Source organism: Nothobranchius furzeri, chromosome 13 (assembly GCF_043380555.1).
Source record: "Nothobranchius furzeri strain GRZ-AD chromosome 13, NfurGRZ-RIMD1, whole genome shotgun sequence".
NCBI lineage: Eukaryota > Metazoa > Chordata > Actinopteri > Cyprinodontiformes > Nothobranchiidae > Nothobranchius > Nothobranchius furzeri.
Window position 1 is genome coordinate 29,581,598 of NC_091753.1, and position 27,000 is coordinate 29,608,597.

The 27,000-nt window shown below is 45.0% G+C and overlaps 1 protein-coding gene across 2 annotated transcripts; it reads left to right on the forward strand.

The window, feature by feature from the left end:
* The first annotated feature begins 7,745 nt into the window (after positions 1-7,745).
* tiparp (TCDD-inducible poly(ADP-ribose) polymerase) lies at positions 7,746-25,685 on the forward strand. Of its 2 annotated transcripts, none has more exons than XM_015975704.3 (7): positions 7,746-7,963; positions 8,870-9,910; positions 19,284-19,473; positions 19,741-19,928; positions 22,388-22,693; positions 23,764-24,021; positions 25,006-25,685. In XM_015975704.3, exons 2-7 carry the CDS (start codon positions 8,895-8,897, stop codon positions 25,193-25,195), a joined length of 2,148 nt encoding a protein of 715 aa, XP_015831190.3. In that variant the 5' UTR covers positions 7,746-7,963; positions 8,870-8,894; the 3' UTR covers positions 25,196-25,685. The 2 variants fall into 2 exon arrangements, with proteins under 2 accessions (XP_015831190.3, XP_015831191.3); XM_015975705.3 differs by lacking the exon at positions 7,746-7,963 and adding an exon at positions 8,359-8,479.
* The last annotated feature ends 1,315 nt before the right edge of the window (positions 25,686-27,000 follow it).

The window sequence follows — 27,000 nt, forward strand, 5'->3', positions numbered from 1 at the left end:
AAAGCAGAAAATGGTACGCTTGTGCTGTGAAGGGCTGCCATGCTATCTTCACGAGAAGGCAAAAAAGTTAAATGTAAGCAGGAATCACGTTAACAGGATATTTTCAGTATTTGGCCGTTTATTTTTTTGACGGAAAAATCTCAAGGCTGTTGGTCATTCTGACAGACTGAATTACCTGGTGTGCAGACATTTTAAACGTTACACACAGAGAACATTGCAGAGGTAACAAAATCAGTCAAAAAAAACATTCCCATCAGAAGATCTGAGCATTATCTCAGACCTGAAGACCATGATCAGCGCGGCTTGCTATTAAACCGCTGAAGAACTGTGGAGAGCAGCTCGGAGCGCGTCTGGGTCACAGCCCAGCAGAACCAGAACACAGCAGGTAAAATGTTCTCATTTAAGTGAAATTGTTTAATTGTAACATTAATATGTTGCTGGAACGCTGGTCAGCTTGTTTAGACTAAATATTAATAAAAAAGGAATGAAAATTAAATTGTCAATTTTTACTTATTATTGTTTGAAAAAGGAAAATGATGGGAGTAAATGATCATGGCCATTTTTTAAACTCTGTTTCTGTACTTGCCTGTAATTTATATTTATAGTAACTTGTTAAGGCCCATCCAGAAAATAAAACCTGGCACAGTGCCTGTTAGTGGAGTAATGTTTTTGAACAGCTACTTTTTATTTTTACTTGATTATAAATATATTGAAGTAGTGCTACTTTTACTCAAGAGATATGTTTTCGACATTAATGAGACGTCTGAGCTCTGTTTGTTTCCTTTGAGGTCATAGGGATCTACATCGATTTTAGACCATTTCTGAAAACACCCCCTGGCCTTTTTCACAGGTTTATTCCTGTACGGGGTGTGTTCTTCCTTGTTCTTTTTATTCATCCTTTTGACTTTTAGGCTGCTTCAGCTGCAGCTGCAGCTTCCCCTAGAAACGCGAGTCATACACCTAATATGGCGCTGGGGTGTGTGTGACTGATAAGCAGGTCACATGCCTGACAAAGACCAATTGGTTTATTTACAGTCACCAATTACCTTAATGTGTTTTGGTCTGTCATGGCCATTTCTTCCTATGTGCAAACTACGCTGTTGCATAGGGCCCCCAAGTCACTGGGGCCCCCAAAGCTGCTGCGGTTGTGTCGATGGCGACACAAAATGGCTTTCATACTTTACCGTAACTCTTCGACAGTTTGGGCAATCAACAGATTCTGAAAGCTGAGACTATGTACTTTCCAGTGGTATACAATACATTACGGTAATTTTACACAAGTCCCTGCCCATGAACCAGAAAATAAACAGTCTGCCATGTGCCGTGCTCATGGAAGAGCGGAAGAATTGTTTTGGATGCATATTTTCAACTTCTATCTCTTCTACTGGTGTAAATAATTATTATTTTCAGTAAATTTCCTAATTTATGTTTTTATTTAGTATTTAGTTTTATTTAGTAATTTTAGATTATATTTAGTCATATTTGACGTTGCTTTGCCGTTTTTTGTACTCGTTCGATTACCCGTAGTTTTGTCTTTTTTCAACTGCGTTTTTCACTGAGTTTTTTTTTTATTATTTTATACGTTAGATTTGTTTTTGTCAATAAACCAGAAACCAGGAAACCTTCTAGAAAGAGGAAACTTCCCTCAAAAGTTGATGATGAGGAGCAAGATGTGCCCACATTGTTTTTCCATCCCAAATGCAGCAAGTATCTCTGCACTAAATATTTTCCACTAAACCCGTTCCAGTTTCTATTCTCTAGTATTTCTGCTAATAATTTTACTTTACTATTATATACTAATACCGCTTCTTCCAGGAAAACAAAAGGTCCTTGTACATCTGTGGTGAGGACTCAGGTGTGGATGAAGATGATTTGCCATCACAACTGCAGTAAGTTTATCTACAGTTCAAATAGATTTCTAGCTTTAGTTCTGTATTTTTTATTTTTTTACAGTTTTCATTTTCTAGTATTTACCACTTGAGTATGGTTTATAAAATTTGATGTACTTATAATTTTAGAGATTCTTCTGATGAATAGCCATCCACCATCACCAGCAATAGGCAATGTCAGAGACAGGATGCTGCTGGAGATGCTCCACATCTTCTGGACTCCTGGACTACAAAGTCAGACCCAGGTACCGTCGACCCACGACACCCAGACTTATCCCCAGAAGAACCCCTGGCTATCAGCTGCCTCTCACCATGAGCTCTACAAACAAATCAGCAACAAGTAGCAGAAGGAGGCCATGAAACTTCAACAATTTCAGGAGCAGCAGTGTGCACATGCTTGTTGAGGATGAAAACCCTCCAGTGACCTCCGCTCAAGTTCACATCCCTGTCCCCTGGACCAGTGGAGAAGGAATGGACAAAGCACAGAGGGCAGGTCAGGGGTGAAACAGGTATACTCTGTGCAAGAAAAAAAAACACTCCCTGGATGTGCAAAGAGTGCAAGAAATAGTTTAGTCTGCAGCAGGACAAGAACTGCTCTGCAGAATACCACAACAGCTAAAAACACCTGAACAGACAATATCTATGGAAACTCAGACACTGAAAGTTGTACATATAAATAAATCAATACAAGGTTGTAATACATGTTATGCTTGATTTCTGCTATTTCAGATTTTTTTTCATGTACATTTACATTTTCTATTCAGAAATTTCCGAAGAAAAATCAAATGCTTTTTAATTACAGTTATACTGTTTTGGTTTAAAATCCCAATTATAAACTACACACCAGCTTTTAATGTTAATAGCCCAATAAAACCAGAGTTATACTTCAAATAATTAAATCTCAGACCATCAGAAAGATTGTGATCTTGACTGCTGTCTTTATACAGGAACATTTAATCAACTGCTGTTGTACTTGTTCACATGCACTTAGCCCCTTTATTATGGGATGTGTGATGTGAACACCCCTTCCAGGGTGGAGGTCTGCACTCTGACTGCTTTCTAGTTTTTATTAGTTAGTTAAATTTCTTGAGTGAGTATTTAATTTTAAGACTGTACCATGTCTTGCTTGCAATTTGTGACAGTTCATGGTATGTTTATAGATCATCAATTGCAGTTTGTCAAAATAGGGGGGCCCAGAACATTATCTTGCATACGGCCCCCTAAATGCTAGAAACGGCCCTGTGGTCTGTGGAAGGAAATTGGAGTACCTAGAAAAATAAACACTGACCCACAAAGAAACTTTGCAAACAGAACCAACCGTTTTGTTTTGAAGCAATGGTGAGGAGCAATGGCGAAGCCTGAACCATTAGCAATTTAGCGTAGTTCCTTCCCTCAGTGATTTACTAATATGATTAATTAAATGTAGTAACCAACTAGCAGGGTGGGGATGTTTAAGGCAGTGGTCACAGTTAACTGATGATGGACCAGCTGACAAACTTGCCTGGGCATCGGACACGACGATATTAGATGCAGTTAGTATACATCAGAGCCAAGGAAATAATATGTGTGTTTCTATTGTCTGGGTAATTTTACCGGGATTATATGTATGTGGCTCATTCATTAAGTACTTACAGGGCTTTTGCATGAGAAAAGTACCAACAGGGCCGGTTTATATGGACACACGGTGGCAGAGAGGATCAAGCCAGTGAATTTCCCTGTCACTGTCCCCCTCCTAGAAATGTGGAAACAAAGTTTATGTCAAGATCTCTTTCATGTTTGTAAGTGGAACTGGTTGGGGAACCTAAATGAAAAAATCAAAGTAAACACTATGTCAAAAAAGGATTTAGAGACCATCTACAGTTGCCATAATTTAATAGAATCAATACTATTTTGTAATATATGATAATGGTTTGTAGTTTCACCATAATAAACAAGACATTTATCAATAGGATGTTACTGTTTTTGTGACAGGGTGAGCATCTTGTCACTACATCCCAATTGATCACGTGACCTGGGTACTGGCCAAGGGGGATGTCCCTTTGGCTGACTGGTTAGTGCACGTGACTCTCACCTGGGAGCTTGGGGATAAAATCCCACTAGAGCCCTTGTTCTCCACCTTGCTGCATTTTCAGTTATTCATTCAAACAGTTAAATTAGAAATACATACTTGTGTATAATTCTAAAGAACTGTTTTATCTTTAAGAAATGTTTAAGTCGGGACAAGCCAATTGAGGAGGTTCTGGTATTTGTTTTGGATGCCTCCTGTATGCATCCCAAGTGAGGTTTTCTGGGCGTGTCCATCGACATTCATATATATGGACAATGGGTTTCCAGAGACTCCAACAATACGTTTTTGAGTTAAAATGGGAGGTGGCAACCACCGCCATTTTGACCGTGTCATAGGTTCCGTCAAGCCCAGGCAATTCCACAAAAGGGAAGTGAGGTGGAGCTGAGGGTGGGGCTGTAAGGCTGGGATCAAATGACGACACCCGTCGAACTAAAGCTAATGTAGCTACAAGCTAACCTGAAGCTAACCCAAAGCTAATGCGGAGGTGGGAGCTAAGCTAATGGAGGTAGCAACCTAGCTACAACCAGAGTTAACTGTGCACAACACCAGAGCTTCTGAGTCACAGATACGCCGAGCTGACCGCTGGGTAAAACCGGATGGAACACAGAGGTCTCCCGAGAGCTTCATAAGCCGGCAGCCGCACAGCAGACAAGCGCTGTTGCAATCTGAGATGCGCAGAGCTGCCACTGGGGAGAACTGGGTAGAAAACATTGGTTTCCATCCCAGAGCTCCACAAGCCGACAGCCCGCGTAGCAGACAAGTGGCGTGGCGATCAGAGATGCGGCGAGCTGCGGGGAGGGGACCATACCGATAGTTGGAACCCAGCTCCACCAACATGTTATGTTTCAACCCATTTTCTAAAATGCAGCGTTATGTTAAATGCACTTGGGTTTACCCTATTGCATTTAAATTTCATGGTTTAACAGTACATGTTAAAATCTAAGCTCAGCTAGTGCAAGAGCAGCAGTGACCTAAAATCATCAACAGAAATACATAAATATAATTTTACTTACCAAAAATTGAAGTGGAGACTCCTTGGACTCCTTCTATTAGTGCAGTTAATACCACAGCAAGTCATTTTGTCCAACAGTTGCACAAATAATATCCAAAAAAAGAGTACACAAACGCTACAGCTACTGGTCTAAGTTCAGAGACTAAAAATCGCGGAACAGTTTTCAGGCGAGACCGAGGCTCAGACTGAGGCTACTGAGAACTTTCCACGGAGCTAGCTCTGTGGTCATGTGGGTCTGATGCTGCGGTCACGTGGGTCTGATGCTCATTAATTAGTCAGAATTTTAGGCTTTTAATACACTTGAACAGAAGAGTGACAAAAAAACCACCCCTCTCAGAGTTGTCATGAGTATAAAGTAGATCAATTAAACCTAAAACATGTTTTGGTACCAGGCTGTAAACATGTTTATTTCTGCTGTGAAATTGTATTTTTAACATGGGAGTCAATGAGGATTTGCTCGCTTCTGACACCTGCCCCCAGCGGATGAAGGTGGAACAGCAACTTATTTCATTTCCGCATTGGCCTCACTTTCAGACCCGCATTGTGGGAGCTTGGGGTACGCGTCAAACCAGGAGAACAAACACCTAGAACATGCTGGAGGGACCATGTTTCTCGGCTGGCCAGTGAATACTGTATTTCTCTGTAGGATCTGACCCAAGTGGCTGGGAAAGGGGAAATGTGGGACTCTGCTTAGGCTTTTGCCCCTTCAACCTGATACCATAAGATTGGAGGATATTTTGTAAAAGACACACTGTGATTTATTTTAAACAAATTTAAGCTTAAGTGTGTGTGTCAGCTACATTTCTACAGCTACAGAAAGATAACGCTGTTAACACGGGTCAGCTGGCTGGAGTGTTTACACACATCTTCAACCTTTCCCTCTCTCTGTCTGTAGTCCCAGCCTGCTTCAAAATGGCCACCATTGTCCCTGTACCCAAATCCTCCACCATCTCCACATTGAATGACTGGCGACCTGTAGCCCTGACCCCATCGTGAGCAAATGCTTCGAGAAGTTGGTCAGGGACTTCATCTGCTCTGCACTGCCCGATTCACTGGACCCTCTACAGTTTGCATACCGCCACAACAGGTCCACTGATGATGCCATAGCCCTGACACTTCATGCTGCCCTGTCACACCTGGAGAAAAGGGACACGTATGTGAGAATGCTGTTTGTAGATTACAGCTCAGCATTCAACACCATTGTTCCCTCGAAGCTGGACAGGAAACTGCAGGATCTAGGACTGAGCAGCTCCCGCTGCAGCTGGATCCTGAACTTTCTTTCTGACAGATGCCAGGTGGTCAGACTGGGCGGCACCACCTCATCCCCCGTCACACTGAACACTGGTGCACCGCAGGGGTGTGTGCTGAGCCCTCTCCTGTACTCACTCTACACCTACGACTGCACGGCCACGAGAAACTCCAACATCATTGTGAAGTATGCGGACGACACCACAGTGGTAGGTCTCATCACCAACGACGATGAGATGGCCTACAGGGAGGAGATCAGCGCCCTGACCCACTGGTGTCAGGACAACAGTCTCACCCTCAACGTCACAAAGACAAAGGAGATGATAGTGGACTTCCGGAGGAGCAGAGGAATACCCCCCCCCCCCCCCCCCCCCCGTCACGGTGACGCTGTGGAGAGGGTGAGCAGTTTCCGTTTCCTTGGAGTTCACCTGGCAGAGGATCTTACATGGTCAGTGCACACGGAAAATACAGTGAAGAAGGCACAGCAGCGCCTCTTCTTTCTCAGAAGACTGAAAAGGTTTGGCATGAGCCACCGCAATCTCAGGACCTTCTATCGCTGTGCCATTGAGAGCATCTTCACTGGATGCATCTCCGCCTGGTATGGCAACAGCACCGCTTACAACCGCAAAGCTCTCCAGAGAGTAGTGTGGTGTGCTGAAAGGATTATAGGAGGTGAGCTTCCCTCCCTCCAGGACATCTATAAGAAGCGGTGCCTGAGGAAAGCGGGGAGGATCATCAAGGACTCAAGTCACCCCAGCCATAAACTGTTCAGACTACTTCCATCAGAAAGGAGGTTCTGCAGCATCCGGTCCAGAACCAGCAGACTGAGAGACAGCTTTTTCCATCAGGCCATCAGACTGCTGAACACATCGCAGACACCTCACCCTCACTACTGAAACTCCAACATTACACGCTCCATACTGTACATTAATGCCACTGTTTTGCACATACCAGCCTCTGTATATTTTATATCTCTTATCTTATTGTTTACTTTATTCATTTGTATATTTAGATTAGCCATTTTTATATTTTACATGTTTTTACATTACTGTATTTTTGCACAACTCTGTTGCTGTGAAGCTCGCACACAATAATTTCACTCGCATGTACTGTACCAGTGTACCTGCACATGTGACGTGACAATAAAAGTGATTTGATTTGATTTAATTTACAATTTTTATTTTTTATGTAGGTTATTTGCTTGTTCTCAAACCAAATTATGATCTTTAGCAAATCTGCGCAGATGTTTCCCAAACTGGTTAAATACACCTGTATTTTCTAATAAGTTGAGGTAAATATATTTTTTTCCATCTCTAAAATTCATCTCATCTGTTTTTTCGAGTTTTGGCACTTTCCAGTCCCCATACTCTTTTCTGTTTGAAGCGAAGCCCCGCCCATAGCAGGTTTTCTGGGCGGAGCCTGGTGGTGAGGAGCCGGGGGTGGGCAGACAGCAGAGCGTCTCGCGCAACTGCTCTGTTCACTAGTCGTTTGGTGGCTCTTCGCACTTATGTCTTGTAAAAAAGACTCAAAGAGAGGCAGTATGGAGTAAAGACAGAGCATGAGAGCTCTGGGGGAAGCAGAGGGACACCACCAGCAACCTAGCCGGACCTCTGCTTAGACTACACGGATACTACTAGTTCTTTTATCCCCAGGCTGGACACGGAGCTACACGGATGTTCACACACTGGCTTTTGTCCACCAGAGAGTGTCGAGAACGGGGGCGCAGGGGTGGACTGTGACGCCAAGGTAGGATTTAGACGTGTCGGCGCTTGAAACGTCGACTCTGGGGATGCTGCTTTGTATAAACTATCCCCGCCTAGCTACAGCAGTGGATAATTTGTTGTTAAATCCGCCACATTTAAAGCCTCGGGTCTACTTTCCAGTCGGTGAGACGCTGCCTGCGATGTCTCGGCTGGGCTCGGAGTCCCAGCTCCTCGGTGCAGTGTTTACGTCTCCGCTGCGGGGTGTGCGTGTGTGTGGTTGTGTCAGCTGGAGCCTACGTGCAAACTTGCTCGGGCGGTGATGTGAAACGGCACGTAGTCGGCAGGGACCGCGTATCGGACTCCCGTGATCAAAATAAGGTCCCGGGAGAGAGTGGGGGGTTTGATGCGCTCCTGATTTTATCGCTCCTGTGCGGATACGCAGCTGTAATTGCAGGCATGACGTTAGAGTGAAGACACAAGGAGACTTAAAGGGGGGCACACACTCTCTGGGTTAATACGATTAGTATGAGGCTCGGGTTCCCTGCAGCAGGAGGATTAGGTAATATTTTTTCCGCTTCGGTTGACGAATCTTTCCTGCTTCCCAAACGAGAATCGGCGTAACAGGCTGTTCCTGTAAGGCTACAAGGGACCGATGACTCGTTCGTGTTTAATTCTCAGGGTCAATCTGGGATCAGACCAGTTTACGGCGATTGCTGATGAGGTGGAGGGGCTTTTTAGTCCAGCATACAGACGGGACTATAGGTTTTCCTTTCCAGGAAGGGGAAGACTGGGAGTGTTTTCAGTTACTGTATGCTATAATATCTCACCCAAGCAACCCATTAATCACTGCTGTGTGCGCCAGGATGACTTCACCTTGGAAACTGAGATTATAGGATTATAGCCGTTACCTTTGATGACCGCCTCACTCCTGTCTTTCTCTGTCTCTTAGGACTGTCGGGGTTTAGCTGGAGAACATGGATAAAACTTTGCACATTCTCCAGAAATCGTCCGACTGCGTACAGACTGGGATCTCTCTGGATGTGAGTCTAAATATGGATGAAGGGGGAGACTTCGCAGAGCGGCCAATCGTGGGCATTTCGGACAAGTTGCCTCTGGTGAAACCGTATTTCAAGAAGAAACAAAGGAAATTGGATACCAAATGCCTCCACCGCGCCCTCAAGGATCTGACCAGTCTGTTGAGTTCGGATACTCTGGTTTCCGGGGACGGGGTGTTTGTTCCCCGGAATCAGCCCGGCAGGACTCCGGGGAACCTGTGTTCTGCAGTGGTGAAGCAGAACTGTGTAGGACCGGTGTGTCTCAAAGACCCGGGAGCTGCGGATAATGTCTCTCCGGCGGCCGGTGTCCAGGCTCTGCTAAGCCGGGACAGTGATGTGGAGATAGCTGATACTACTGCGGAGCTGGAGGAGACGGAGCGGAGAGCTGAGCGACCCAAGATCACAGATTCTAGTCCGGACTGCTTCCCATTGAAGCCTGGGCTCAGGGCGGCCGGGAGTACAGAGACCATTACACCCCCTGATAGAGACCCCACAGCTACATCCCAGGTCCCCCACCAAGAGGGGCCCATTAAAAGCAAAGACCTTTTAACCTCTGGAGGAGTTAAAAATGCTCCATTCAAAGACCGCACCGCAATCCAAGACCCCCACTCCCCCCTCCTCCTGCAGCAGCCGGACAAAGGGGTGCTGTTTCAGAATAAAAGCGAAGAAGCCTCCCTGGACCTTGTTTTTGAGCTGCTCACGCAACTTCAGTATCACACACACCAGTCGGACGCTGTGGACATTTGTGTGGATTTTCTCCAAGGGCAGTGTGTTTATGGGAACGACTGCGCCCACCACCACACCGTTCTGCCCTACCACTGGCAGATCCGCAAGAGCAGAACCCAGACGTGGCAGAGCATAGCGGACGACTCCCAGGAGCATCTGGAGAGGCTGTACTGCAACCCTGACAATGTGCTGGTCAGCCTCAAATATCAGTAAGTGTCTCCATCACAGGGTCCAGCTCAACAAATACACCAGCGGTCTTTGTCTTTGCTGCAGAACACTCCGGATTCACAGCTTGTGCTGATTAATTACCAACGTAGCATGTTCAAAACTGGAAATGAAACCGCAATAACTGCACATACTTAGGAGCATCTATTCAAAGGGGAAATTATCTTTTGAGCGAACTTTCAGCACCAGTGTGACATTACATCAGAGCAAGTCTGGCAGAGACGCAGAAACCTCTAAAGTCTAATTTGCTTGTTAAACATTCTTCTGGAAAGACTGCTGATGGTAATTGATAGGTGTTTGTGACATGGCTTCTCCACTTCTGGTTTTGTGTGTTGGAAACAGTAAACCTCAGCCTGAGTTCCCTCTTTGGTTTCACCAGCAGTGACAAACGGAAGCTCCCCAGCTGTTCCTCGCACGTTAGCATGCTCGTGGTGTTTTAGTGCTCTTCACGGCTATGCCTGGGTGAAGGTTTGCTCTGTTTGGCCTTCCACCTTCTTTGTTGCGCTTTATTTTGAGCAGCTACTGCAGACTATAACTTCTTCTCCCGATGTCTGTTATCTGTTTCCTCCTCCCCTCTCTCGCGTCCCTAACACAGCCCCGTGATTGACTGAGTGGCTCAGCTTTAAACAGAACTTACAGCCCTCATGACTGAACAACGTGAACTTTCCTGACCCTTCGGTTGCGTTGTGAGGTCAGTGACACTTGGCAGCTTCTCTCCTCATGCACAGTATGGTGTACGTTTACACACACACACACACACACAGTTTGGCGTGCAAACACTTGCACGAATAGGCTGAGTAGGGAACTAAGTGGCGTGCAGTGCTCTCACGCACGCCTTTTAGGAGACAGAGATAAACCGCTTTTTCACTTGCTCACACCCTACACACACACACATACACACACTAATGCAGGCACTTGGCAAACCCCAGTGGGTTGACATAAAGGAGCACGTGCTTCCTGTGAAACACACTCAAACACAAGGTTCACCCAGACTTTTATGACCTTATTCTTAACACAAGTAGCTCTATCTCCTTCATGTCCCTTTTTACAGTGTCAGCGGGTAACCATGTCCTCTAACCACGTCACATTTTTGCAATGCTTTGCCTTTTTTTGTTGTCGTTACGATCAGTTAGCACATAGTTTGTGTCGAATATTTGATCAGACCTTTTTAGAGCAGCTGTTTGAACTCGCACTCGTTTTCTTGTGTGCGGAGTGTTTGAGCTGGCGTGAGTTTGACTTACTGAGCCGAAGCGTGTTACCAAAGTGCACGTCGCTTTGCCAACAGGATATGCACCTGGCAGAGCCAACCCAGATTTTTCAGAGACTTTTCGAGGATGTTGCACTTTTACGCAATCTCACCAAGACCATCTGGCACCCTCGACTGAAACTCCAGCTGAAACTAGAAAAGCACAAAACCAAAAAAAATAGCACACAGCTGATTTGACGTTTAGTTTCCTTTTATGTGGAATCGGTGCCTCTGTACGTGTTCACGTTACCACACAAGCAACTTTTACCCATAATTTTTTCCGTCTGAATCAGCCCTTTTCTCTGTCACTGGCAATTATTTTTGCGTGAAATTCTTTGAACGACAAACTGGTAAAATGAATTGAATCAATCTTTTTCATCTTGAGCAAAAACAGGTTTGACTGTTTGTGAATGCTAGGTTGAGGCACTCATCAGCCGAAGCTTCTTCATTCCTCCACCACACCATATCGTATAATATTCTGCCAAGGATGTTTTCACTTGTGGTTTGTTTAGTTTTGCAGTTTAGCCATTTCTGAGCTAGTTGGCGTCTCCCTGCTGGAAGCCGGTATCCCAGCTTATTTCAGTGATCATTTCAGAGCGGGTTAGTAAATCTGGCGTTGATTTCAGACGGTCGGACCAGAACTATCTGTGGACTGATCACAAGAGGCAGCGTTCAGTCTGTTCTGGTCACTCCGTGTTCATTACTGCCTGGAAAAGCTTCTCCGGCGTGTGAACTCCTGATCCTTTTCCTCAGAAACACAATCCAGCTCGTCTTTTCAGGGACCCAGAGCTACGAACGCAGCACTAAGGCTCGGCTGTGGTTACCAAAGCTAAGTGATAACATTGTTAGTGATATAAAGAGCAGCAGATGACTTAAGAGGCTCTTCTGTCGGTATGGCAACGGAGGTCTGTTTTGCCTTTATTCCGTGCTGCACTGGAGGACTGGACAGAAAAAAAGCCCAATTTATCTGCATTTAGTGAAAGCATCTCCTGCCCTGAGCTGTTCTCATGTGTATGATCCATAGTCCAGGTTAATCCCGTCCATATGATGAGCAGCAGTGGAAGTTTGACTAATCTGTGTTAGTCGTGAACTCAGCAGGAAGAAGGAATGTCTCAGTCATCGCTTCAAAAAGTTATACTGTAATAATCCGGTTCCTTATTAGCCGAGTTAGCGCTGCTTTATGCTAAAGTGGATGTGGAAGGGAAACTTCACCTCAGATTAATTCCTTATTTTGCTGATTTGTGTCTTTTTCTGTATTTCATTTATGAAGAATAAAACCATTTCCTTTCATGTGTGCAAGAGCTGACGTTAAAGTCTTAAAGAGAACATGTGACTGGTTTTTACATAATCACAATGAAGTGTGTGTGTGTGTGTGTGTGTGTGTGTGTGTGTGTGTGTGTGTGCGTGCGTGCGTGTGGGAGAGGGAGAGAGAGCGAGAGCTAGACAGATTCTTTTGTAAGCCATGTGATAAAAGCCTTGCTTGTCATTAACTGACATAGTCACCAAGCACCAAGGGCAGAGCGACCTGACACCAAGGTGTGTGTGTGAGCATGTGTGTGTGTCTTTGTGTTTATATCGCAGGGAATCCATGTTGCCTCAGTACTTCGAATCAGATGTAAAAAAAAAAAAAACACGAATGGTTTTTGTGTGTGTGTGGGTGTGTGAGAGAAAAGAAGCATTGTCTGAAATCAGTTTGGCTGAGTGCACATTGTGTGTGCGTGTGTGTGCGTGTGCTTGTGTGTGTGTGTGTGTGTGTGTGTGTGTGTGTGTGGGTGTGTCAGACGGATCATGCCATGAATCAGAGGGGAGAGGTCTGGGTCGCCCTGCCTCTTATTAGTCAGTCTGCTTCCATCCAACTATCTTATTTTCTGTTTTTCTTCTCTTCCTCAAATGAATTATTATTATTTTGTGTCCTTGATGTTTCCTCGTCACATTCATCTTTAATCTCTTGTCTCCATCTATTATTATTTTTGTTATTTAGTCGTCTCTCGAGGACTTGAAGTGGTGGAAGAAGGATAAAAATACAAGTGCCAGCGCTCTCATATCTTATTCTCTTGAGTGTTGCTTGCTTATCTTCACCATTTCTAACTTGTGTGTCATATCTTCATGTAATTTATTCCCCGGTGCTGTTGTGAGGTTTTCAGAAGACTGGGTTAATGTGGTGAGAGAGGACAGTCTGAACCGAGCTCGGTGGCGTGGCTGAGATCATAAGATGTTCTTAAGGAGATCCTGCTCCTGTGTGTTTGTGTGAATCAAATTAGACCCATTTAATCAGCTGACCTGAAAGTAAACAACAACCAAAACAAGCAAACGACTCCAGCTCATGACATCAATAAGACCTTGTGTGTAAAAGAAGCCTTCGTCAGCAGATTTGCTCGACTGACAAACTTCATCCAGTCGTGACTGGATGAAGTTTGCGTGTGTGTACATGAATCCTCAGAATGTGTGCACAGATGAGCAAACGTGCATATTCTTTTCTCGTTAGTGACGTTCACAATAGCAGAACTGATGCAGGTGTGCAGGTTGTTGATTGTTTATCCGTGAGAAAGTTCGATGACGTGTGTGAGCAACTGTGGCAGCACAGCAAGTTTTCCTAATTACTGTTTACCCCAGGGTGGTTGTTTCTAAACACGCCATTCACATTTACCTCTCGTCCACTGGCTTTAGTTGTTGTAGCTGCCCTTTGACCTCCTAAAGGATTTTCTGCTGACTTTCTTGCTTGTAACTTTGCGCAAACCGTGGAGCAGCCTGACATTTTTATCATCGTCTTCAATCTCATCAGAGCAAACATGCCTGGCATGTTTTTCCAACTTTTGATCAGCCCTGAGTGCCGAAAGCACCAGATTTCTGTGCACTTAATTTAACTGGTGGAATTTTATTTTTAGAGCAGCACAAGCTGGTCTGGGCGCGACGGAGAGAGAAAGAGGGGATGGGGCTCAGCGAGAGGCTTTGAAAACCATCGCCTGACCTCTTCGGAGACCCGTCTTTGTCTGACTACGTGTCAGAGAGAGAGAGGGTGTGAGAAACGGAGCTAATCAGTGAGACGAGAAGGTTGCCTTTTACAGTGGCAAAGTTCACATAACTTCCTCATAATAAAACTGGAGCATTTGCTCACGAGTCACAAGTTTGAAACCAGTACACACACACGCACACACACACACGCCTTTATATTGACACAATGCTTCCTTAGCCCTTCACCCTGAGTGCCCAGTGCTCCACTAACCCCAACTGTAACCTAATACCCGATAAACCAAAGCTCTCCGTTAAAGTCCGAGCTGTGTACAAAGACCTGAGGAGCTATTCTCACTGTTTTCATCGTCATTTAATTGAATCAGTTTGGTCTCTTATTGAAGGAAAGTGATTTTATATAATAAGACGACTCATCATTACATTAGAATTGTTTATCACTGCGTCTCTGTCAGGATTTGATTCCCTCTTTTACAAAAGTTCCAGAAGGTTGCAAGTTCAAGTCCTTGGACAAGGCACCTACCTGTCCACTTGTCTGCTGGTGGTGGTCAGAGGGATTGGTGGCGCCTGTATGGTGTTATGCGTGAAAAAGTACATCGCTGTTAGTAAAGTGTTTCCTAAAAATAAAGTATTACGGTTTTACTGTTGCATAATGGCCAAACTGAAGGAATAAATCCATAAGAATGACTTAAAAACAGTGATACATGAATTAAACATATTAAAACCGCAAAGGTAAAAACAAATCTCTACCACTCTGTGTTCAAGTAATAACCAAATAATGGAATGACATTAACACAGGTTTGTTAAACTTGGTAAGTTATGGTAAATGGGCTGTATTTGTTACCCTGCCTTCGTAAGTTACCTTACAAATTTTTAATGAAGATGTCTGAAAGCTGCTTTTTATTTAATAGTTGGGCTGCCACAAACGACTAATTTAATAGTCGACTAATCGTGTTGTGCATGAAAGTTTAGCTTATTGCACCAGGATGCTCTAATATACCACCATTAGCTTCTAGTTTGAAGTGTGATCATGTTATGCGCCATCTAATAATACAGACTAGATGATAGCTTATCAAGCAAATTTTAATTAGCTTTGTAACCTGTTTTTGCAAATGTTTTAGTCAAATGGGGGTAGGCCCCTAAAACCAAAAACAAATTATACACAAAAATGACTCGTACTCGCAAATGTATCCAGCGCAAAAAGTATTTTTGGGCTTTGAAACAAACTCATCAGCATTTGCAACGTTAGAGCAAATACGTGACATACGTGTTTTAAAGGTGATAAAATCTACATCACTGTTAACCTATGAATACAAGTAACACTATTGATGTTAGCAGCTAACAAAAGGAGCTTATAGAGGCGACTCTTTGTTCTCCGTCGTGACGAATCGACTAATCATGGCAGTGCTATTTAATAGTGACCAGAAACAGGTGTTGTAGTTGTGCCATAAAGTGATTTTTACTTTATTTAGGCTATTTATTTTTATGTAGTCATTATTTAAGGATTTTCTTGAGTTATATGCAAAGTGAGGTTAGGAGAGGCAAAACATTACTATGGAGCGCCACCACCACCAAGCGTTGGTTTTAGTGCATCGCTGCCACGCGTTTTAGGCCTAGTCCATACGTAGCCGGGGTTTTTTAAAAACGAATATCCGCCCCTCCAAAAACTTGCATCCACACCACCGCGTTTTAAAAACAAACTCTGTCCACACGTACCCGGATAAATACGTTGTTAAGGACATGCCAGACCTGTAGGCGGCAGTACTTCCCCCGTTCTTAACCTCGTCCTTCGTCTGTGGTCTTCCGCAAGGAGCAGTAATTCCGCTTGCAAAAACAAACAAGCAAAAAGCGCTTGGACAATTGATGGATCGGGTAGTGACAGAGCGCAGCTCTGAGGGCTTCCATGCTGTCGGCTAGTGTAAACACAGGTCGCACACGTGATGTCAGCATTTTTTTGTCGCGGAAAGTGACGTTGCGGAACTTAAAACTCCGGTTTTGTCCGTCCACACGCAGACACCCAAAACGGAGAAAACGCAGATCTTCACTTTGGCCGGAGTTTTTAAAAAGATCCGTTTTCGTGTGAAAATACTCCGTTTTCGTGTGGATGACAGGCCAAAACGTAGACAAATATCTACGTTTTGGCAAATCCCCAGCTACGTGTGGACAGGGCCTTAGTCAGCTCTATGTGAAATACCATACCAGACGTTCTCATGGTGACGTCGCCTTCAGCTACGCCTTCTCCTGAGTCTGGTTAGGCTCAGTTGTGGCGGTATTCACTCACCATAGCACCTGTGCTCAGCAGCTTCTCCTCTGTCGGTGTACCCCAGGGTAGCTGTGGCTAAAATGTAGCTCTTCGCCACCAGGGTGTGAATGTGTGTGTACGGGTGAATGACTGGTTGTGTTGTAAAATGCCTTTGGGGTTGTAAACCCCTAGAGGGTTGCTATATAAAATACAGGCCATTTACCAAATATCTCATGAAACGGAGGATAGTTTATAGAGGCCTGGTTCACTCAGAATCTGTGTAATAGCTACTTGTTTTTCAAATGCAGTCAGTCGCACTAAGCTGAACATCCATGCTGAATGAGAAAATTGTCTCAATCCCCATCGCCTGCAACATCGGCAGAAATGAAATAGATTGAAATAAACAAATTGGAAAAAGGCCAGTCTCCGCTATGTCACGGGGAAATTATTAGTCATGGCCTCGCCACCAAAGGGGGGACTGAATTTACGGCAAAGATAGAGCAGAGTGTGTCCCAGCTAACAGAAGCTAACCATTAGCATTAGCAACTCCACTACACGGTGGAACACATCCAGGCTTGAGGTATTTGTGGAGATAAACACCAGCATTCTTTACCCAAGACAGAAGAGCAAACAGGCAGCAGAAGTCGGGTTGCTGTTAGCCAATCAGAGGCGAGATGTTTGCATGTCATGACTGACTTATGGAGTTGATGTGATTCAAGATGGTGGCCACAGTTTTCTAATTTGTATTATTCCTTCATTTAAAGTTCCTGCGTATTTCAAAAAGAGCAATAATGGGAAATGTTAATTATTCCTTCAAGGAATCCTGTCAGGTTTTAGATCTCATCAAAATACCCACACACACACACACACACACACACACACACACACACACACACACACACACACACACACACACACACACACGCTGTTGCTGGCAGAAACCGTTCTGCACTGAGAGAAGGGACCATGCAGGTACGGGAAGCGGTGAAACGGGGAACAGAGCGGAGATGAGGTAGAACAGTAAAAGATAATTAGGGAAACGGAGCGAGATGAACAGAACAAGTTGACTAGAAGCGAGGCAGAAGATGTTCCTGGTTAATGTGTGTGCCACATTTTCCATTTTCTCGCCTTCCTGGTCCGTTTCTGTCTGTAGTTCCTGCTGCACCTCCTCCCGTACTCGTCTCTGTTCCCATGAAACCGAACCACCCTTTTGTTTTAGAGCACTGTAAATAGTTCACACACACAGAAACGTCACGTGAACCTCTGCGTTATCGTTCTCCTCTTGTACTTTTCACAATCTGGTGATCTGAGAGTTGGTGACTGGCTTCCCGGTTGCTGTGTTTGTGCACGTGCTCGGTAAATGACCTCCCATGTCACTTCCTCCAGCGGAGTCACTCCATGACATCGCAGAAATGTTGTGTGCTTTACTTCTATTTTCGTCTGTATATTTCTGAGGTTGTAGAAAATGACTCGGTGCCTCTCATTATTACTGGAGTTCATCGTTGAGCCCGCCACCTCGGTGACCAGTAATTACTGTCATAGGAGGGGAAAACATGAGGTTTTGATGCTTTAGGCTTGAATTATTAAACCGGTTGGTTCTCTGTTGTTTTTCTGCTTTAGCTGGAAAACATCTAAACTCTGGAGAGCTGTTTGTTCACAGCAAGCCTCTGAAACACACAGTACATCAGAAAAAAACACATTTCTCATTGTCTGACCTTTTACGTTACCTCAGCATTAATTCTAAAGCGCCTTAACACCCCTTAGACGCACATATGCCTCCACTTCATGTATTTTCTTGATATTGGTGGGTGTATTGAGCCCCCATGTGCACCTGGTCATCCCTGCTAGCGTGTTTGTCGTGTGTCAGTGTGTGATGCCCGCGTTTGTGTAGTTTCAGCATCTGACCTAGAATGTTTTTGTATAACACACGTAGAGGCTATGGCTGCCACACATGACAAATGTTTTGATAGTTGACCAAATATTTTGACGGTGAGTCGATTAACTGGATTTTGTGTAAGTTGTAGCTAATAGCTCTAGCGTGCAGCTACTCTAATATAACCGCTATAAGCCTCTTACTTTAGGTGCTGACTCTGAGTGTTGTGTGCTTTCTAAAAATAAAGACAATTTTGGTAAATGCACATTCAACAACTTTTAATCTTGTTGAAAATAAGGGTTAGGGTTAAAACAGATGCTAGTTGTTTGTCTCGGTAACAAGGTTGCTAACGGAAGAGCAGCGCTTTTTAAAACGGATGACATGAATTATTAGTGTTTTTTTTTCTTCGTCAACACTTGGAGCAGCGGAGTGTACGGTGGCATTTCTCAGAGAAAAACAAAGCTTCAAAAAATTTATCAGTGACCTTGATCCCTACATTTGTTGTCGACGTAGTCGTGACTAATCGAGTGATTTGTGAGGCTGTGTGTTGCTTTTCATGATCAAAGGGAGTTATGAGTGCAAACAGAATCTTTTCCTCGTTTAAATCTAGCGCTTGCTTTAGAAATCTGCATTGCACAGCATTTACAGATTTTCCCAGAACTTGTTTGATTTTGGACCATTTCAGCTTTTAGGAAGTCATCCGAGTGACATTTAAGGTTATAAAAATGTGTGTTGACACCATGTCCCTTGTGTCCTCCCGTCCTGGGCCTGCTCGTGTGCATCGCCCAGCGTGACTCATTCTGTTTGAATTGCAACTGAAGGGTTTGGTCGCCTCACTCCGGGGCACATGGGTCGAGTGAAGGTTCTGTCGGCGGCCGCGTGTTCGTTCACACAGCCGCTGATTGAAATATAAATTGTGACTATTTAACAGCAAGGTCACCGTGCCACGGCTGCACACGCGTGATTGCACTCTTCATACTGACTGCAGCGCTCGGCTTCTCCTCTAATGACTGCTGATTTGCCTTTCAGGGGCCGAGTGTTCACCCTGGACTTTGGGACGATGCAAGTGTGTGACCTGGAGTTCGACTGCATCCGACGGCTGACCACGCCCCCCAGTCCCCTGCCTGTGTCTGCAACAAACCCAAACCCCACCCCCAGCTGTCACACACTGTGGAAGTACTACTGCAGGGACAACTTTGGCTGGAGGGAGTACTCTGAGGTATGTGAATACAAAACCAGACGCATTAACTTTGCCCCGATCAATTCGTCAAATAGAAGCTTTGATTGGATCAATTTAGACACGTCAGTCCAGTCACCATCCACCCATGTCCGGGTCAGGGTTGTCTCTTAAATTCTCACAGTTGGATAAATCCTCCACAGGATTTTTGTTTGTTCTCCTTTTGCTAAAAACATGTCAGCTACAGAGAAACGAAACAAAGGAGCTTTAACCTCTCTCTCTCTCCCCTCCTTCACTCTCCCCCTCCAGCCGGTGGTGAAGCTCATCGAGGAAGCGAGTTCCAGAGGTCTTAAGGAAGTGCGATTCATCACACTGCAGAACCAGTACATCCTCAACATTAAGGAGGGCTTCCAGCAGAACGCCGTCTTCGGCTTCAGGCGGCAGATCAAGAAGAGGCCCATGTTCATGTCATCCGTGATGCTTACGCCCTACCTACAGTAATTATCCCAGCCTTCTGATCTGATTAGAGATGATTCTGATGAGCTATAGTTGCATCAGACGTGGTTGAGTTGGAGCTTTGGTCCAGTCTCGGATCACAACAGGTAGCTCCAACCCTCATGGATGTTTCTGCTCATCTTCTTGCACATAAAAAGGGATTTCTCCCCGTTTTGTTGCCCTGTTGCTGCAGATTTAAAAAGTAGCCAACCCCCATGTAAAAAGAACTTTTTTATTTGGCGTTGACTCAAAATGGAGAGAAAGTTTAGTGCTTGTGGTTTGAAGCAGCACTTATTTAAGGAATAATACGGCCTTTCTTTGAGGATATGTGCCTGGCAGCGCTGCTCTGTAACTCACACTGAAATATTGGCTTTCGCGTCCGTAACACTCCGTCTCCTCTCAGCGCTCTGTGTTCTCTGGGCGTCCTGGCTTTGTGTTTACAGACGTGTCGGCACAAAGAGGCCAGTACACAATGCCAATGTCACTGCTGGGGTTGAATACTCAAAGGCTCTGAACTCCACATCCATTTTTAATCCAGTGCGGTGCTGCCGCAGCCTGAGCTCGAGACCCACATTAACTCTATCCCAGGTCAGATATTTGGCAAGTCAGCCGAGGTTACTGGGACGTCGGGAGTGAAGGCTGCAGCAGATGGGTCGAGATGAGATAATCAGGGAAATGAAAGCAGATCAGACGTATGACTAAAGGCAAATGAAGCAGAGTCCCTGTGGAGGCAACTGACTGGTTCTCATATGCTGTCATGCTGATGTTCCGTGAACTTCCTGTCTTCATGCAACTGCAGAGATCCGCCTCAAAGCACTCGGGTTCGTCCGTTATTTATTTTTTTAAACAAGTGATACGTGATTGAAAATCAGTGGCGTCGTCTTACTTTAGGCCACGTTCTGAACGACTGCTGGAACAGACTGTTCCTGCCCGGCTGGGACGGTCGAGGACAGCGGGAGACCGAGAAATCCAGAGAGGAGGTCGGAGGTCGATTTCGAAGAGTTTCAAGGGGTCATCTGCTAATGCACATGCTGTTGCAGATGAAACCATTAAAAACACACTTTTTTGATGTTTTTGAGCGTGCATCTTCAGGAACCTCCCCTCCTCTCCCTGATCATTCTCTGGCTCGCTCTCTGTCACATTCAACTCCATAATTATTTTGTTCTTTTTCGTTTCATACTTGTTTTCTGCAGCAGGCTGCATGTGGTCTGCTCAAAGCACACACGGGATGGAGACGTGCTGTGTGTGTGTGTGTGTGTGTGTGTGTGTGTGTGTGTGTGTGTGTGTGTGTGTGTGTGTGTGTGTGTGTGTGTGTGTGTGTGTGTGTGTGTGTGTGTGTGTGTGTGAGATAAGAGAGAAGAGATGAGAATAACTGTCACAGTACCTCCCATCCTCTTGATAACCCACACACACACGTTCTCCTAGATGATGGAGCTAACAGCATTTACACTCACAAGGTGATAACTTGACAGGAAAACTACTGTTACTGACTCAGAATCCAGACGTGCTGGAGATTTTTGTCACTTCTGTGACAGCTCCACAATCGGCATTTTACTTCTCCAGCTCTTACCAGTTCTCGCTTCTGTCCCTCTCTCTGCCACCCTGCCACCACCGTCTTGTTTGTCACTTTTGCACAGCCCTGTAGATTTGTTTTGGTGTGAGAGCCCGTCGCGGCTGATGGGTGGTTGTGATACGATTGTGGGAGTTGGGTTTTTGTTCTGCACCAGGTTGCAGGTTTGAATTGGAACAAACGGGATACAGTTTGGAAAAAAAGGCGTTTTCATCAGCGTTCTGCCACGACATTTGCTACAGCAGTTCACACATAGTCACAAGTTTATCTAACGTTTGATCCTTCTGAGCCGAGTTTTACTCGCTTTTAGCTTGGAGCGAAAACAAAAACCCTCAAATGTGTGACTCTGCAGCAGCACGCGGTGACAGTTTAAGCCTTTTAATAAGAAGCAGCAGCTAACGTTTCATCACATCTTGTTGGAGGTAATCACTCCTGATCCAGCCTCACTTGTGCTGAGTTCTCGCTCAGAGTTGGCAAATTTACAAAGACTCTGCTTGAATGTGGAAGGAAGAGAAGCTGATCGAGTTTAGGGATGAAGCTGATGTCTTCACAGACCTGCTTCTGATCAAATCTGCCTTTAGCTTCATGTAGCGCCAAGATCTTAACCAACCTGCCTGTTGGAGGCACTTATAAGTAGATAAAGGGCAGAAAAGTCCCCGTTTTGTTTATTTCAAACGAGATTACTGATTTTGAGAGATTGGATCAGTCATGTATGTCACGACCTTCTAGGAACTGGACAATCAGACTCCCACAACGCAGTCCTTCTCTGAATCTGCCTGTAGTCCAGTTCAGGGTTAGAGTTAAACCCACCAACAAACCGAAACCAGCTAGAGCTTTGGATATTTTCCGTCTCTTCAGTGAAGTTTTAACCGTGTTTTCCTTCTGTCCCAGGACTCTAGGTGGCCTCTCTTTACCTCCTCTCCCCTCCTCCACCTCCACCCCCTCCATCTCCACACCCATGGACATCTCTGCGTCACACCCTCTCTCGCCCACGATCACCAACCCGCCCAGCGTTTTTCCTGAGACGTGGCTGCCGATGACCACGAGCCAAGACTTCCTGCGGGTTCCCGTGTCGCGTGAGGACCGCAGCTACCGGACGGTGTACAGCCTGTTCCACAAGACCGTGTCGGAAACCAAGTTCAGGATCATCAAGATCCAGCGTGTGCAGAACCCCTTCCTCTGGGAGAAGTATAAAAGGTGAGAGCGGGGAGCTTTCGTTTCCTCAAAAGTTTAATTGTTGGTCACGTTCCTGTTGAGGTCATGGAGTTCCTGCTGGCATGTAATCACGTCTTTTGCATGCACTTTTTTATTTGCCTGATGTTTGGAGAGGCTGTGGCTTTGCATTTGAGCATGCTTTTAGTTTTCTCATTAAATATTACTCAGCTAAAGTGAGCACTTGTACCTGTGTCGCAACTAAAAATAATTTGTTTTGTCTTTTCACTGTCAGGAAATGAGTCACTTGTAAACGGACACGTTTTAGGTTTAAAAGCACAAATTTCAGTGTGATCAATAGAAAAAAAACAGAAAGTGGCTGAACTGGTCCCAGAGCCCCGATAAACTCCCGATAAACGTTTTCATTTAGCTCTGTTTTACCTCTAAATTAAAATTTTTTTGTAACCTCAGACCTTTTTAAAAGTTCTTTTCTGTCAGAACTCCTCAGTAAACGTCAAACATCAGTTTAAAAATTCAGCTTTTTGCTGTAAACCTTTTAATCATTTGAGAAGCACCAAAAACACTCGACCCTAAATGAGAATAAATGCAAATGAATGTGAAAATAGGCCGAGTGGCAGCAGCTGTGTGGGGCTTCGTGAGAATGAGCCGGCGTTGGTGTGTGAACGCAGCAGATGGAGAGATGTTTGGTGACGCCAGTGTTCCTGTTGCTAACGCGGCTGGCTAACCGCTGTGGTTAAAGCAGGCTCGGTCCTGACAGCTGCAACAGTTCGATGCTTTCACGCCGACCTGCTACCACACGGTTTCACAATGACTCCACTAGTGTGTGTTGGAGCTCACTATCTCTAAAAGTGACACGGACTCCACTGATAGTCGGTTTCCTTTTCCCACACTCTGGTTGTGACAGTAAAAACCATAACTTCCTGTTTGCGTCTTTGTACCTGTTCATTTGCATGGGGGGGGCTTCAAATGTGAATCGCTTAGCAGGAAATTAGCAATGGTGCAGTGTCGTGTCCGAGGGTGTGAGTTCACCTGTGGGTCACGGCCACCTGATTGTTGTTGAGGTACTTAAATCGGATTTCCTTCTGCTCCGACAGGAAGAAGGAGTACATGTCACGCCGCATGTCCGAGATGGACCGCCTGCTGAGTGAGCGGCACCTCTTCCACGGCACTTCGGCCGACGTGGTGGACGGCATCTGCAAGCACAACTTCGACCCGCGAGTCTGCGGCAAGCACGCTACCATGTTCGGCCAGGGCTCCTACTTTGCCCGCAAGGCCGTCTACTCCCACAACTTCTCCAAGCGCTCGCCCAAAGGAGTCCACTGCATGTTCCTGGCCAAAGTTCTCACCGGCAGGTGTGTAAAGGGCACTTTCACTGCTTTGATTCACAGAAATGCTTTTGATTTGTTTGCCTGATCTGCTGAACTTGGTGAAAAAGCCGTTTAAGTCCCATTTGTGTCCACACTTTACTTTAAAGTCAGCTGGAGTTTATGAAACACTGTTCCCTTCAGAGCACACGCCTCCATAAACAGCCTCTTCTCCTGACCCGGGCTCCCTGAGCACCCTCGGATTAAACTTAAATAACACAGCAGCGTTCATTTGGATCATGAAAATCCTGAGGTTCTTTTCCATAAACCGACTTTCAGCCGTGCCTCGCTGCTCCCGTCCTCTCCGAACGAAAAGTCAAATCCACACTCGTGCATATAAAACAGCTGATTTGGTTGGACCCATCAGCACTGCTGTTCAGCTGGAGTCTACAGAGCAGACGGAGGATGTGGAAGTGGTCTGGAACCCCCCTTCCTCCTAATCTCACACACACACACACACACACACACACACACACACACACACACACACACACACACACACACACACACACACACACACACACACACACACACACACACACACACACACACACACACACTCACACACACACACACACACACACACACACACACACACACACACACACACACACACACACACACACCTGGGTTTAACACAGACAAAGGAGGTTCTATCCTGAACATCTCTGCTGCTTTTGTCGGCCGCTGACACCGTTCTCATTTTAAGATACTTTATTTACGACCCGGGAGACGACGCTACAAAGATTGATGGATGACGGCTCTTTAGAGTTTGACATAAATATTTAAGAGAAGAAAGACAAAGCTACAGCGCTTCACTTCCTGCATGTAGTACACTGGTTCTGTGTGTTGTATGCAGGTGTTCAGCACTGAAGGATGTGTTTTCCCGTTAAAATGTTAAACGTTAGGCAGCATTTTACGTCTACTACACCTTTATTCAGATTTTCCTTTTTCCACGGTGTCGTCTCACAGGTTTACTGTTGGTAACCCCTCCATGCGAAGACCTCCACCCATCAACCCCCGTGATCCCTCCAGCGACCTTTACGACTCCTGCGTAGACAACTGGGTGGACCCTCAGATTTACGTCATCTTCAACGATGACCAAAGCTACCCGTACTTCATCATTCACTACGAGGAGGTTTCCAACACGGTCTCCGTATGAGTTCTCCACCGCTCCTAAAATGGCTTGAATTGACTTTTTTTGGTCCTCGGGAGTCACTTCTGGTACTTTAAACAGGTGAAACCAGCATATAAACTGTTCTGAGGTCAGCTGGACTCAGACCGGGCCGCTGTGATGAGGAACGACAGACCAAACTCAGCTGGACTCAACTGGAATAGCAGAGGATTGAGCTGGCCGTGTTTGATGGCTTGAGTGGACTCACGTACCACACCCTTAGCTGGTCTGAACCAGAAGCCCCGGGATGTTTATCACCAAGCTAAAGCAAATTTTTAGATTATTTTTTATTTTTCCCGAGCAGATTTAGGAAGAAACGTTCCTGTTTTCATTCTTTGTTTGGCTGCACGTGTGTTTGCAAGACAAACCCTGTCACAGACATTTAGCATCCTGCCACTACTGTGAATGACCAGCTAGCCGTTCAGAGGCCTCAGAGTTCCTCCATCATAGCGAATGCTTAACCCGACACTTTCTTTTAACTGTGTGTGTGAAGTTTTAAATTTAGTGGCCGACTCATGACATGAATCTTGCTGTAACCCCTCCTGGTAGACGATTCACGTGAAGCTGCTCTAGTTGCCATTTATATTTTCCTTTCTCCCACTAATTCAGTTCCTCTCGGGACGATTGAAGCTCGTGCAGTCCGACGCCGAGACTACTGCCGCTTTCCATCGACCAGCTAACTGAAGCTCGTCTCTGTCGGACCGCCCCCCCTCTCTCGCTCAGAGATCGTAGATTTTTTTTTTGTTTGTTTTTCAAGACAAACTGTACAGATGTTTTTTTGTTTATATTTGAACTGTGTGCCTTTTGTTCATAAAAATGTTTATTTATGTTAGTTTTACTGTAACATTGATTAAATAAAGAATTTTAAAGAGCAAAATGACAGAAGGGTCATCTTGTGCTTTTTTAAAACCTGAAGATAGTTGGTGAAAGGTTGTTTAATAGTCAAACACGCTTATTAGTCTACATTAAAATGAGTGTTTTTCATATTTACTGTGTAAATCAGTCAATTAAAATCGGAAATGCTGCAGGAATTTTTATTTTTTTTTTATTTTTTTTATTTTTTTATTTTTTATTTTTTTTTTTCCGTGTCCTGTCTGGCTGTGAAGCAAGCAGAATTGATGTCTGAATGCTGGTGACAAGCCTTACATATTTATTCTCAGGTGGAGCATCAAAGCGTCTGCTTTTAATGTCACGCCTGATACTTAAAACTTTATTGTTATTGTTGTTGAATGCTTTGTAATTCCGACCAGACACGGAGACAGAGGTGAAAGAGAAAGGAAGAGAAAAGGTGGAGAGAGAGGAGGGGGGGGGGGGGGGTTCCACAAAAATAAACAATGAACAAGAGTCTGCTTCTAAACCTGCAGAAAAAGACAAAAAAAAAAAAACAAAAGGACACAAAAAAGGGACACAACAACAATACAACAAGATCTACCTATTACTGCGTCAACTTGATGAAAAAAAAACTATATATATATATATATATATTATCAACATTGCTTAACTGAAGAATCACGATAATAAATCACAATGCATTAAGTGCCCCCCATAGTCTTAAGACATGTGTTGAACGTGCCCAAGCCCATACTTTTGAGAGCACCATGTGAGCACCTGTGTGTGTACACGCGCTTGTTTATTTAAGGTTTCTCTATAGGAGCGTCCAACAGAGAGTGTGAGGGACCACAGATCCGCCCCCCAAAGATGCGCAGGAGACGGGGGGAGCTCCAAGTCCCAGAGATCCAGACGTTGCCCCAGAATGCAGGAACCCCAAGGAGACTGCAACCAGAAAGGCCCCC

Excerpts from the sequence above, each read along its gene's own strand:
- tiparp (XM_015975704.3), top strand. The coding sequence starts at position 8,895 with ATGGATAAAACTTTGCACATTCTCCAGAAATCGTCCGACTGCGTACAG. Across the intron at positions 19,474-19,740 it reads GCTGGAGGGAGTACTCTGAG|CCGGTGGTGAAGCTCATCGA; the intron begins GTATGTGAATAC and ends CTCCCCCTCCAG. Across the intron at positions 22,694-23,763 it reads CTCTGGGAGAAGTATAAAAG|GAAGAAGGAGTACATGTCAC; the intron begins GTGAGAGCGGGG and ends CTGCTCCGACAG.